Source organism: Puma concolor, chromosome E2, assembly GCF_028749965.1.
Source record: "Puma concolor isolate L17-30 chromosome E2, mPumCon1.1.hap2, whole genome shotgun sequence".
NCBI lineage: Eukaryota > Metazoa > Chordata > Mammalia > Carnivora > Felidae > Puma > Puma concolor.
The window spans coordinates 14,099,776-14,114,396 of record NC_141681.1 but is presented as its reverse complement, the minus strand read 5'-3'; the positions used below and the strand labels follow the sequence as shown (position 1 = coordinate 14,114,396).

General features: G+C 40.0%; 1 protein-coding gene across 7 annotated transcripts in view; it reads left to right on the top strand.

The window, feature by feature from the left end:
- HYDIN (HYDIN axonemal central pair apparatus protein) overlaps positions 1 to 14,364 on the top strand; it is a 442,685-nt gene extending 428,321 nt beyond the window's left edge. For all 7 annotated transcript variants that reach the window (XM_086688949.1, XM_086688948.1, XM_086688951.1 and 4 more), the window contains 3 exons: positions 5,259 to 5,489; positions 12,008 to 12,232; positions 13,774 to 14,364. In XM_086688949.1, coding sequence (XP_086545075.1) covers positions 5,259 to 5,489; positions 12,008 to 12,232; positions 13,774 to 14,256 — 939 coding nt within the window. In that variant the 3' untranslated portion in view covers positions 14,257 to 14,364. The remainder of the gene's footprint in view (positions 1 to 5,258; positions 5,490 to 12,007; positions 12,233 to 13,773) is intronic.
- The last annotated feature ends 257 nt before the right edge of the window (positions 14,365 to 14,621 follow it).

The following is a 14,621-nucleotide window of genomic DNA, read 5'->3' as shown; positions in this document are numbered from 1 at the left end:
ATTATGATAGCTAAACAAAGCCGTCACAACTGGCCACATATTGTATGATTTCATTTATATGAAATGTCCAGAATAGGCAGATCTATAGAAAGAGAAAGTAAATTAGTGGCGATGGGTTAGGAGGAAATGGGGAATGATTGGTAATGGGTGCAGGGTTTCTTTTTGGGGTGATAAAAATGTTCTAAAATTGATTGTGGTGATATTTGCACCACTTTGTGAATGTACTAAAACCCACTAAATTATGCACTTTAATTGGGTGAATTATATGGTATGTGAATTGCATCTCAATAAAGCTGTTTCAAAAAAAGAAAGGAAGTATGACACAAAATATACATCAAAAAGTTCTAATATCTATCTACTAAAAGCTCCCAAAACAGGAAAGCAAGATAATAGAAGGAAGAGAATACTCTTCAAAATAATTGAAGAAAAACTTCCAGGGGCATCAGGGTGGCTCAGTCGGTTAAGCGTCCGACTTTGGCTCAGGTCATGATCTCATGCTTCATGAGTTCTAGACCCTCATTGGACTCTGTGCTGACAGCTCAGAGCCTGGAGCCTGCTTTGGATTCTGTGTCTCCTTCTCTCTCTGCCCCTCCCTAGCTCTCTCTCTCTGCCTCAAAAATAAATAAACATTAAAAAAAACTTCCAGAACTGTTTGGAAAGACTGAGTCTTCTAATTGAAGGGACCCACCAACTTTCCAAATAGGGTGAATGAAAAAAAGACTCACATCTAAATAGGTGAGACCAAAATTGTAGAAAACTGGGATAAAAAAGAAAATCCTAAATGATTCTAAAGAAAGTAAAAGGAAATAATCACAATAACATCAGGTTTCTCATGGCAACACTGAATACAAGAAGCAATGGAGTAAGCTATTCATATGATTTAGAGTGTTTTCAATCTAGAACCTTTTCCAAACAAAACTATTACAAGGGCAAAATAAAGACATTTTTAAACTTGCAAGGACTCAAAATAACCTACCCATATATATAATACCTGTTTGAAAGAAGCACCACAAAATAATAAGTTTTTAAGTTGGCAAAATTTTAAAAATAAGTAAATGAATTCAAGAAGAAAACAAAAGGTTATAATGAACAAAGACTCAAAATTCTATTGATAGGTAATTTCACATAATTGCTGAAAAGCAATCTGAAGTGAATATTTCATATGACCTCAATATAGGAAATAGCAAGGGGAGATATAAAATAATGCAAAGAAATCTTTTTCTCATTTAGTGGGAAGAAAATGGAGAAATGAAAGATACTTGTTTCTTCATCAAGAAAGGTAGGGCACGAATAGAGATAGCCATAAACTGTAGCTGTAAACAGAAAAATATACGTCAATATATGCTTTAAAGTGTTAACTAAAAATAACAGGGAACTCAGATCACAGATCTCTTTACAATAATAAGTGTTAGGGGCTCCTGGATGGCTCAGTCAGTTAGGCATCCGACTTTGGCTCAGGTCATGATTTCGCAATCTGTGAGTTCAAGCCCCACATTGGGCTCTGTGCTGACAGCTCAGAGCCTGGAACCTACTTTGGATTCTATGTCTCCCTCTCTCTCTGCACCTCCCCCCAAAAAAGTAAGTAAACATTTAAAAAATAATGGTAAGTATTCAAATTAACAATACAAAAGTTTTTTTTAAAAAGTCAAAAGCGCTTCTGATGATGATGGAGTAACTACTGCCACCATAAACAACCACTAAAACTGAACAGAATATCTGAGGCAACCCTTCTCAGGCATTGGACAACAGTAGCACAATACCGTAATCCCTCAAAGAGAAGAAAAGCTAATGAGATGAATCTCCACAATTATCCTGGCTCTCTGCCAAGGGACAATTTATTGACTGCAATGCAGTGAGCTAGAATCTAAGCAAAACACAACAGCCCCAGTGAGCTGACGATACAGAAATTAAAATTTGGTGCAGTTGAAATAGCTGGTCTCTATAAGGTAGGAGTGGGGCAATGCATCGAGTGGCAGGATGTCAGGGGGAAGGGAGACAAAAGTGTGTGTGGGAATACCCTTCAAAGTCTTTGGCTGACAGTTGTACTGCACATGCACAAGGTGAGACTACATGAGATTTATCAGAGAGCAGCTTCTAAAAGAGATTGATAAAGGAACAAAGATACGTTGATCAGTGCCCAGGGAACATTGGAGATTTGGCTCAGCCAGAGTGGAGAGATTACATTAACATCTCATTAACATCCTAGGAACCCAGTTGAAATACCAGAAAGGCCCGAAGAAAGGACCATGCCCTTATAATAAGTCCTTTTAGGCCCTTAGAAAGCCTAAAACTAAGCCGCAACAAGATCTGTAGGAAGGACAAAATTTGGAGACTGAATCCTACCAAGTTGGAAGGTCTCGAAAAACACCTTGAGCTTTCTATAGGTCTGCTCTAACAAAGCATAAAACCAAACCTACACAAGCTTATCAGTCAATAATTGAACTGCCTCCTAGAATAAAATCAACACTCTCACATGGAAGGTAACAGAATCCAGAATCTCTACAATGATTATCAACAATGTCCAGTACATAAACAAAAATTACTAGACTTGTAAGGAATGAGAGGAATGTAACCAATAGTCAAGAAAAATACAGGCAATGAAAACGGACTCCAAAATGGGCCAGATATTGCATTTAGCAGACAAAGACTTCAAAGCAGCTTTTATAAACATGATCAGAAATAAAAGAAAATATTTCAAATAATTAGACAGATCAGGAATCTCAGCAAAGAAATGGAAACTATATTTTAAAAAAAGGAGCTGAACAGATATTTGATAATAGAAAACTACATTAAACTAAAATGAAAATTTCACTGGATGTGCTTAACAGCAGATTGGAGATGTGAAGATTCAGTGAACTTGAAACAAATCAATAGAACATTTCTAATCTGAATGATAAAGAGAAAAAAGATTGAATAAAAAGAACCAGAGCTTCAGGAACCTGTGGGAAAGTATAAAAATTTTTAATTCATAAGTAATGTGAGTCCTAGAAGAGAAGAAAGTGAGTTTGGAGCAAAAAACTATTTGAAAAAAAATTGCTGAAATTTCTCTGATTTGATTAAAAAACATTACAGATCCAAGAAACTTGGCAAACCTCAAGCAGGAGAAATACAAAGAAAACCATGAGATACAAGAAAGCCATGTCTGTGTACATCATAGTAAAACTGCTGAAAACCAAAGAGAAAGAGAAAAGCTTAAGACAACCAGATACAAAAGATCTAAGATAGGGGAAAACAATAAAAAGACTTCTGACTTCTCTTCAGTTATAATGGAAGCCATCTGCAAAATGCTAAGTTCTATCAACCTAGAATTCTTTATTCACTGAAAACATCCTTTTAAATGGAGATATTTTCAGAGAAAACATGAGAGAATTGACTGCCAGCAGACTTTCATTAGAAAACAACACATTGATAGGTATTCTTTGGCCTGAGGAAAAATTATACCAGTTAGCAATTTGGGTCTAATGGAAGGAAAGAGAGCCCTAAAAATCTAAAAATGGTAAATAAGTACACACACACACACACACACACACACACACACACACACACACACAGCTTCTAAGAACTTTCTAAAAACGACAACTGACAGTTTATAGCAAATATGATAACACTGTTAGGTGGGTGTTCTTATGTGTGTAGAAGTAAAAGATATGACAACAAAAGCACAGAAAATAGAGTGGTTAGGTCAATAAAATTATACTTTAGTAAGGTTAGCACATTTGCCAAATTGGAAGTGTGCATAAGGAGCATGAAGGGTCAGTTATAAAGTGGGAAGTGATAAAATACTACTCAAAATAAATTTCACAAGTTAAAAATTCATATTGTCAGCTGTAGAACAACCACTAAAAATCTATTATTAAAAAATATAGCTAAGAAGCCAGTAGAGGAAATAAAATACATTATAAAAGATTGCATGTCGAGCCAAAAGGAAACAGGAAAGGAATAACAGAGAAACAAAATAAGTAAGTAAATAAGTAAATAAATAAGACAAATGGAAAATAACCAACAAGAAGGCAGACTTCAACCTAAACATAGAAATAATTATTTTAGGGCACCTGGGTGGCTTGGTCAGTTGAGCATCCAACTTCGACTCAGGCATGATCTCACAGTTTGAGTTCCAGCCCTGCATCGGGCTTGCTGCTGTCAGCACAGAGCCTGCTAAGGATCCTCTCTTTCTCTCTCTCTCTGCCCCTCCCCTGTTCACACTATCTCAAAAATAAATAAACATTAAAAAAAGAATTATTTTAAATGTAAAAGACTGAACACTACAATTAAAAGACAGGGTGCCAGAAGCACTCTAAAGCTAAAGACAGGAAGAAGTTGAAAGTAAAAAGTCAGATCAGTAAAGAACTATTACCATATACTAATAATAATATAAACAACTCAAAGTATTAAAAAGGGCAAAAGACTCCAATAGACTCTATTTCACAGAAGTAATGTGTGAATGACCAATAAGCACATGAGAAGATGCCCAACATCATCAGTCACCTGGGAAACAAGCAGAAAAAGGTGAGCAACTTACCATATCAACTGCAGAGGTGAGGAGACAATGTACTGCAGTCACAAGTGTGGGCTCTGGAGTCAGATCAACTTGGTTCAAATCCTGGCTCTGACACTTTTCTCTACATGTGACCTTGGCAAGATAACTTAACTTTGCTAAACTTCAGTTTCTTTGGCTTTAAAAAAAATTTTTTTTCAACGTTTATTTATTTTTGGGACAGAGAGAGACAGAGCATGAACGGGCGAGGGGCAGAGAGAGAGGGAGACACGGAATCGGAAACAGGCTCCAGGCTCTGAGCCATCAGCCCAGAGCCCGACGCGGGGCTCGAACTCACGGACCGCGAGATGGCGACCTGGCTGAAGTCGGACGCTTAACCGACTGCGCCACCCAGGCGCCCCAGTTTCTTTGGCTTTAAAAAACACAAACAAACAAACAGTGAGGGGAATAATAATGTTGCCTACAAATTGTTTAAGTTAACTAAGTACTTCTAGTGCCTGGCACACAGTAATCATTCATTAAATGTTAGATGCCGTCATTATTACTATTAGTATTATTGTCTATTCCAGCAGCAATGGGCATAGGAAGGAGAAAAGGGTGGCTGGTAGGGATTCAGACAGGGTGGGAGTGCCCGTGTCAGCCTGGCACCCATGCTGTATGTACCCAGGCAATGCTAATAGAGAGAAGGAACTCAAGACAGCTGAAGACCCTCCACTAACCCCTCTCCTCTGCTTTCTTCCTCCCCCTCTCCCTGCGAACCCAGGTGATCTTCCGAAATGAGGTGACCAATGAGTTTTTATACTACATGGTGGGTTTCAGGGTCATCCCTTCAGGCGTCATCAAAACCATTGAGATGGTGAGCCCCGTCCGGCAGAGCACATCAGCCTCCATCAAGGTGGAGAACCCTCTGCCCTATACAGTGACCTTCTCCATGGAATGCAGGGTCCCTGACATCAGCCTGCCCTCCCAGTTTGTGGTGCCTGCCAACTCTGAGGTATGACCCTGGCTACCAGGGGCTCCCTGATATCTGTGATAGAGGCATCCCTGAAGCTGGGCCAGCCCCAGGAGTGGGAAGGCAGGGGGCGGTGCATCAATCACACTCCTGATCTGTCCTCTCCCCTTCTGCCCTTTGGTTCAGACATGTAAAAGGGACTTACTAATCATGAACACTTGCCTCTGTTATACACTTGTTTGCTTTGTTCAAACTGAAAACATTTTTGTTTTTTGCTAATTATAAAGGTAACGTAGTATATACGTGGTGAAGAGGGAAGCAAGGGACATAGTAGTGTATCGAGTGAACAGCAGGCGGTCTCGTTTATATGTTTGCTTGTGCACAGACCCGCTTCAGGAAAGACACATAACCTGTGACTGCTGAGAAGACGTGCCCTGGAATTCTGGGCTGCTGTGGAGATGAACTTTCTTTTGACTCTTTTTGATGTATGGCTCCAAATTCTCACTGTCTAGATCCCATCAAAATCCCTTCTGTTTCTCCAGCTTGAGCCCACCTGCTTATTCCCTGCATCCACCCTAGTTCTGCTTTCCCCTTCAGAACCCCAAACCTGGTGTGTGTGTTCTTCGGAGACCTTCCATGCCCTTTATTTTATTTTTATATTTTTCATCATGAATTATAAAATCTACACAGAAAACTAGGAGATATATATATATATGTACATATGTATGTATATATATGTACTAAAACAGGTTCACTTAAATAACTATGAAAGAACTATCTGTATAACCAGTACCCAGGCCAGGAAATAAAAAGTTGCCACCACCCCCAGAAACCTCTGTCCCCACTCACAGTATCATCCCTCACCCCTAAAAGTTCCCACTATCCTTATTTTGTAATCATTTCTTGCTTTTAAGCCATATGGTTTGGGTTTGTCTGTTTTCAAACTTTATACAAAAGAAATCCTACTAATTGCATTCTTCAGTGTTTTATGCCTTGCTCAGTATTGTATATTCTGACGATCATCACACTGATGCATGCAGCTGAGGTCCATCCATCCTCACCACTGTAGAATATTCCATCATATGACTATACCACAATTTAGATATCCATTCTACTGAGGCCAGACATCTGTGTTGGCTTCAGTGTTTGGCTATCATGAAATATGCTGCCATGGACCTCACCGTGCAAGTGCCTTCCTGATGTATACGGTGTGTTTCTCCCCAGCGTACACCCAGGAGTAGAATCACCGGGTCACAGGGTGTGCTTGCCTTTAATTGCCAGTCAGGAGAGAATCTCCAGTGAGCAATGAGAGCTCACCAACTTTTGGCATTGTCAGATTTTTAAAGGTTTACCAATCCAATAAACTAATAGATCCTCATGGTCTTAATTTACCTTTTTACAAACAGATTGGCTGTAGTCGGATAACAGTTTGTGTTGGAGATTTGCCTCTGTGGTCATGAGCGAGAATGGACCAGCTTTCCTTTCTTGTATTCTTTGTCCAATTTGAGTTCCTGTTCCGCCAGCGATAGAAAAAGAATCGGGGATTTGCCTGCTTCCTCAACTCTGTGAAAGAGTGTATAAAAGATTGAAATTATGTCTTCCTTGAACCACGGATGAAGCCAATGAGCCCTGGGGTTTTCATTGTGAGAAGATTGTCTGCTACTGATTTGATTCCTTTCAGGAGTTATCACACTACTTAGATTTTCTGTTTCTTCTTGAATCAGTAATGATAGCATGTCTGTTTCATCCATATATTCACAAAATTGGCATAACATTGTTAATATCCTCTTACTACTTCCTTATGTGATGTTCCTTTTTCATCTCTAATATTGGTTGTACCTTCTATTTCTTGATTGGTCTTTCTAGAGGTTTCTCAGTATATCTTATATTCAAGAAGGCATTTTTTGATTTTGTTGTATGTTTGATTTTGTTGTACTCTTTATTGTATGTTTGTTTTCAGTTGCTTGATTTCTGACCTTTTTATTATTTCCTTCTTTCTGCTTCTTTTGGGTTACTGGTGCTTTACCTAACTTCTAAGATGGATGCTTAGTGCATTAACTTCTAGTTTTCTTTATTTTCCAATATGCACATTTAAGATTATAAGTTGCCCTCTAAGTGCTGCTTTAGCTGCAGTGTACAAAGTTTTACATGTAGTATATTTTGTCATTAAGTTCAAAAATGTCCTTTCATTATTATTAATACTTCTTTTTTGATTCATGGGTTATTATAAGTGTTTCTCAATTTCCAAACATGTGGATTGTTCTATATGTTATTTTTTAAATTATTTTGTGGCCAGGGAATATATTCCATATTTCAGTGCTCTAGAATTTGTTTAGATCTGCTCTACGGCCCACTATATGATCTTTTCCTTAATCTTCCATTTATTTTTAAAAAGCATGTGTTTGCCATTTTGAAGTTCATTCTCTGTACCCTAGCTGATATTTTGGTCTGCTTGTTTGGTCAGATTTAAGAGAGTGTGTTAAAGTCACCACTCTGACAGGGATTTGTCTGTTTGTCCTTGTAGTTCTGTAGTGTTTTTGCTTTATATACTTTGAAGCTATATTACTAATTACATTAAAATCATAAAATCATAATATGCTTCTGGTGATGTTACATTAAGACTTGGTAGTCTCTTACATTTCTGTTCTTCAAGAGTATCTTGGCTATTCTTGGCCCTTTGCATTTCCATATAAATCAGCTTGTCATGTTCTTCCAAAAAAAATAAATTAACTATTAGGATTTTTATTGGGTTATTTTAAGAATGTATTAGTTACCTGTTGACCCATAACAAATTACCCTAAAAATCAGCAGCTTAAACCCACAAACATTTATTATATACACAGTTTCTGAGGATCAGGAATCCACGAGCATAGTCAGGGTCTTTCATGAGGATGTAGTCAGTTGTCAGCAGGACTCCAGTCATCTCTAGGTTTGACTGGGGCTGGATAATCTGCTTCTAAACTCTCTCATGGAGTTGTTGGAAAGGCCTTAGTTCCTTGCTGGCTACTGGCTGGAGGCTTCAGTTCCTCACCACATACACCTCTCCCTCCAGCTGCTTTCAACATGACAGCTCACTTCCTAAAAGTGAGTGATCTGAGGGAAGCTGAGAGAGCAAGGGAGAGAGAGCATGCACAAGACAGAAACCACAGTCTTTTCCACTTCATCTCAGAAGTGATATGCCATCTCTCTGCCATGTACTAGTGGTCACAGAGACCAGCCCTGGCACAATATGGGAGAGGATGACACAAGAGTGTAATAGCAGGAGGGTGGAGATCACCGGGGGCCATCTTGAAGCATATTTGTCACAGAGAGAATTCCAGTCTTTACACAATTGAGATTTCTAACTCATGAGCAGATCTCCATTTATTTAACTCTTCTTATTTAATTTCTCTCAACAATATTTTTTTGTTTTCTACGTAAAAGACTTACTCATATTTTGTTAGATTTATGTCTAGGTTTTATATATTTTGGTGCTATTGTAAATGGTATCTTTTAAAATTTTGTTTTCTATTGGTTGTAGTATGTAACAATATAACTGATTTTTATATATTGACTTTGCCCCCTTTTTTGTCTTTTTAAGTTTTTTATTTTAATCCCAGTTAGTTAACATACAGTGTTATATTAGTTTCAGGTATACAATACAGTGATTCAATGATTCCATACATCACCCGGTGCTCATCACAACAAGTGCACTCCTTAATCCCCATTACATTTCCCTCATCGCCCCACTGCCTTCCTCTCTGGTAAACATCACTTGGTTCTCTATACTTTTTTTAAAATTTTATTTTTTATTTTTTAAAATTTACATCCAAATTAGTCAGCATATAGTGCAACAATGATTTCAGGAGTATATTTCTTAGTGCCCCTTACCCATTTAGCCCATTCCCCCCTCCCACAACCCCTCCAGCAACCCTCAGTTTTTTCTCCATATTTAAGAGTCCCTTATGTTTTGTCCCCCTCCCTGTTTTTATATTATTTTTCTTTCCCTTCCCTTATGTTCATCTGTTTTGTCTCTTAAAGTCCTCATATGAATGAAGTCATATGATTTTTGTCTTTCTCTGACTGGCTAATTTCACTTAGCATAATACCCTCTACTTCTATCCATGCAGTTGCAAATGACAAGATTTCATTCTTTTTGATTGCCGAATAATACTCCATTGTGTGTGTGTGTGTGTGTGTGTGTGTGTGTGTGTGTGTGTGTGTGTACACACATCTTCTTTATCCATTCATCCATTGATGGACATTTGGGTTCTTTCCATACTTTGGCTATTGTTGATAGTGCTGCTATAAACATGGGGGTGCATGTGTCCCTTCGAAACAGCACACCTGTATTCCGTGGATAAATGCCTAGTAGTGCAATTGCTGGGTGGTAGAGTAGTTCTATTTTTAGTTTTTTGAGGAACCTCCATACTGTTTTCCAGAGTGGCTGCACCAGCTTGCATTCCCACCAGCAGCGCAAAAGAGATCCTCTCTCTCTGCATCCTCACCAACATCTGTTGTTGCCTGACTTGTTAATGTTAGCCATTCTGACAGGTGTAAGGTGGTATCTCATCGTGGTTTTGATTTGTGTTTCCCTGATGATGAGTGATGTTGAGCATTTTTTCATGTGTCGGTTGGCCATCTGGATGTCTTCTTTCCAGAAGTGTCTATTCATGTCTTTTGCCCATTTCTTCACTGGTTGTTTGTTTTTTGGGTGTTGAGTTTGATAAGTTCTTGATAGGTTTTGGATGCTAACCCTTTATCTGATGTGGCATTTGCAAATATCTTCTCCTATTCCGAAGGTTGCCTTTTAGTTTTGCTGATTGTTTCCTTCGCTGTGCAGAAGCTTTTTATTTTGATGAGGTCCCAGTAGTTCATTTTTGCTTTTGTTCCCCTTGCCTCCAGAGACGTGTTGAGTAAGAAGTTGCTGCAGCCAAGATCAGAGAGGTTTTTGCCTGCTTTCTCCTCTAGGATTTTGATGGCTTCCTGTCTTACATTGAGGTCTTTCATCCATTTTGAGTTTATTTTTCTGTATGGTGTAAGAAAGTGGTCCAGGTTCATTCTTCTGCATGTCGCTGTCCAGTTTTCCCAGCACCAGTTGCTGAAGAGACTGTCTTTTTTCCATTGGATATTCTTTCCTGCTTTGTCACAGATTTGTTGGCCACATATTTGTGGGTCCATTTCTGGGTTCTCTATTCTGTTCCATTGATCTGAGTGTCTGTTCTTGTGCCAGTACCATACTGTCTTGATGATTACAGCTTTGTAGTATAGCTTGAAGTCCGGAATAGTGATGCCTCCTGCTTTGGTTTTCTTTTTCAAGATTTCTTTGGTTTTCTTTTTCAAGATTTCTTTGGTTATTTGGGGTCTTTTCTGGGTCCATACAAATTTTGGGACTGTTAGTTCTAGCTCTGTGAAGAATACTGGTGTTACTTTGATAGGGATTGCATTGAATATGTAGATTGCTTTGGGTAGTATTGACATTTTAACAATATTTGTTCTTCCTATCCAGGAACATGGAATCTTTTTCCTTTTGTGTGTGTGTGTCTTATTCAATTTCTTTCATAAGCTTTCTATAGTTTTCAGCATATAGATTTTTCACCTCTTTGGTTAGATTTATTCCTAGGTATTTTATGGGTTTTGGTGCAACTGTAAATGGGATCGATTTCTCTTTCTCTCACTTCATTGTTGGTGTATAGGAATGCAACCGATTTCTGGGCATTGATTTTATATTCTGCAACTTTGCTGAATTCATGAATCAATTCTAGCATTTTTTTGATGGAATCTTTAGAGTTTTCCATATAGAGTATCATGTCATCTGCAAAGAGTGAAAGTATGACCTCCATTTTCCTCACCTCAAGGTAACTACTGGTAACAATTTGATATATATCCTTGCTGTCTCTTTTCTATACCTGCATAGACATATTCTTCTTCACAAAAATGAGCTTATGCTTTGCATAATTTATGGAACCTCCTTCCTTTCACTTTCAATATCATTAACACCTTTCATGTCAGTGCTTATAGCACGGCCCCTTCCTTTTCAATGGCCACCTAGTATTCCACTGGCGAGGATAAACTATCACTTATTTAGCCAATTTCTTACTGCTAACTCGTTTTAATTATTTCCCTTATTTTGTTATTATAAGCAATACTCTTTGGCTCTTGTTTTGTTTTGCCATGGGCAAAAATAGAAGAAGGAGAAAACCTTCCCCGAATGAAGGTAGGACCCAGGAAGTTGTTCTGAGCTTGGCTGTGAGCAAAGAAGGAGTTGCTGATCTTCAGCCCTCCTTCTGGAAACACTCACCCCCATTGCCATAAGTGTGCTTCTTAAGAGAGGAACCAGTATCTCTTAGATTCAAGGAGATTCCAGATATATAAATACCTCTGGGGTATTTCTAGGTAAAGTTAGAAGGGGTACAGGGGAGGGAAAAGACCGGTTTGGACAGAGATTCCCCAGGCTCAAGATCAGTGTGAGCAATTTCTTGTGAAGCACCATTTCTGGCACCAACCTACTTTGAGGTCACTGGGTAGCAAGGGATGGGTCAGACTCTCAGCATCATAGGAGCCTCTGTCTTCTCTTGCAGGGCACATTCTCGTTTGAATTCCAGCCCCTGAGAGCCGGAGAAACCTTTGGGAGACTAACACTGCACAACAATGATTTGGGTTACTACCTGTATGAGCTCAATTTGAAGGCCCTGCCAGCACTGCCTGAAAAGCCCATCCACTTCCAGACGGTTCTTGGCAGCGGTCAGAGCATCTTTGCCAAGTTTACCAATTACACCCGGCAGAAGACAGAATACTACTGCAGGGTGAGCAGCCACTGTCCCACCCTCTGCCCTCCCCTTGCTGGGAGTCTAAGCTTAAAAATAATAAGAGGAAGACACAGGGGGTGCAGAAATGTGAAACGCACAGGGAGTCAGGCACTTCATCTAGCCTGGAAACTCCCAGGTATAGATAAACAGTATCAGGCCTGGGTTCTTCCTTATAGAGTCTATCTTAAGTTAAGGTGGGGGTGAGGGGAGTTTTGCTTCCCACAGCATGTGCACTGGTCACTAAAGGGGACAGTAGAGCTCAGTGGTCATGAGTAGAGGCTGTGAAATCGAGACTTGGATTTGAACCCTGGCTTCACCACTTACTCTTTGTATGAATAATTTACTCTAACCTTTTCTCTAAATGGTAATAACACCCCAACCTCACACGATTGCTATGGGGCTTTTAAAGGGTGCATATAAAACCACTTTCATAGAGCTTGGCTCATAATAAATGCTGCATATATGTTACCTATTATATCAATTGGAATACAGGTTTAGCTCCTGAAACAGAAGCCCTAAATAACAGCAAAGTAAAAGCTATTCCTCTCTCAAATAACGGGGTGAGCATAAGCAGTTTGGGCTGGAATGGTAGCTCTGTGACAGCAGGCATCCAGACTCTTTCTGCCCTGATGCTCTCCCCTCTGTAGAGAGTTGCTTGGATCCACAGGGACCAAGAGAGCTTACCAGGATGTTGCATTCCAGCCAGCTACAAAGGGGAAAGGCGGGAGCTATATATATCCTTTCCACTCACATTCCCTTGAACAAAACTGCATAAGACCACGCCTAGCAACAAGGGAAGCTAGGAGTGTAGCCTTTGCACTGGGTGCCCATGTGCCAGTTAGCATCAGCGGGTCCATGGCTATAGTCAAGAGGCATAGGCTCTTTATCAATCATACCAGTCGGGAGAAGCTAGGTTACGCTGCAGTAACAAACAGCCCCAACATCTCAGTGGCTTAAAACAACAAAAGGTGTGTCCCTTATTTGTGCTATCCATCTAGTGAGGGTCAGCAGGGAACTGTTCATCACAGCCATTTGGGGATCCAGGCTAAACGGCAACCACCAACTCAGATGTTTCCGGTCATAGCGCCAGAGGAGTGAAGAGGACTTGTACTGGCAATTGAATGCCCTAGTGTGGAAGTAACACCTTTCACTTCTGCTCACAACTAATTGTCCAGAACTAGTCCCCTCCCATCCGTGAGGAGCCAGACTGTTCAGTCTTTCATGTGTGTGGGAGAAAAGAAGAGCCAGATGGGGGAGTAGCAGCAGTAAATGCCACACCAGCATCATCCAGCTTTGTGTCTCTGGGCAAGTTATTTAACATCTCTTAGCCTTGATTTCTTTGCAGTAAAATAAGGATAATAATTAGTATTACCTACTCCCCAAGGGAGTTATAAGGGCACGACATTTTATGACCTGCCTGGCCTCACACAAAGGTAGGTTTCTTGATGTCTGAGAGTGGAGGGGCGGGAGAAGGGCCCGAGCTGCTGGTGTGCTCTTCGGGATCCCGTGTGAACCAACTGTGTGTGTTCCTCTTTCAGACTGACTGTCAGGACTTCCACACGGAAAAGATCATTAATGCAGCCCCAGGGGCCCAGGGAGGAACCGAAGTCAGTGTGGAAGTCTATTTTGAGCCCAGCCACCTGGGTGAGACCAAGGGCATCCTGATGCTGTCGTCGATTGCAGGCGGGGAGTATATCATCCCCCTCTTCGGAATGGCTCTGCCCCCCAAGCCCCAGGGTCCCTTCCTGATCCGGGCCGGGTACAACATAATCATCCCCTTCAAGAACGTTTTCTATCATGCAGTCACCTTCTCCATCATTGTGGAGAACCCAGCCTTCTCTGTTCGTGCTGTAGACTCCATGCGACCCAAGAAGATCAACAATATCACGGTCTATTTTGAAGGAAATCCATCTGGCAGCAAAACACCTATCACCAGCAAGCTGATTGTGTCTTGTCCTCCCAGTGAAGGCAGCGAAGCAGGCATTAAGTGGGTTTATTACCTGAAGGGGATCACCCCTTAGTGGTAACTAAGGTCAGTTGCATCAGTGAAAAGTCATTTCCTCAGCCTAGTATCTATGTATTATTCTATCCTGGTGAAGCACAGAGAAAATAAAATTCTACAGATAGTGTTTTATCTCCTCATTCAATTACAGGGGTACTTATTTCCATATTATATTCATTCCAAATATATATATGAAGTATATATATTCCATACTAAACATGGTAATTACAAACAACAGGGCTATACTGTATTTTGCAAGGGCAAGTCTCTGAATTTAGTTTCTAATCCTATTCCCAAAGCTCAAGAAGTAATCCCCATTTTTAATAAGATGGCACAGATATGACATTCATGACCTCCTATCACATAGCACTTAGCAGTGCATGA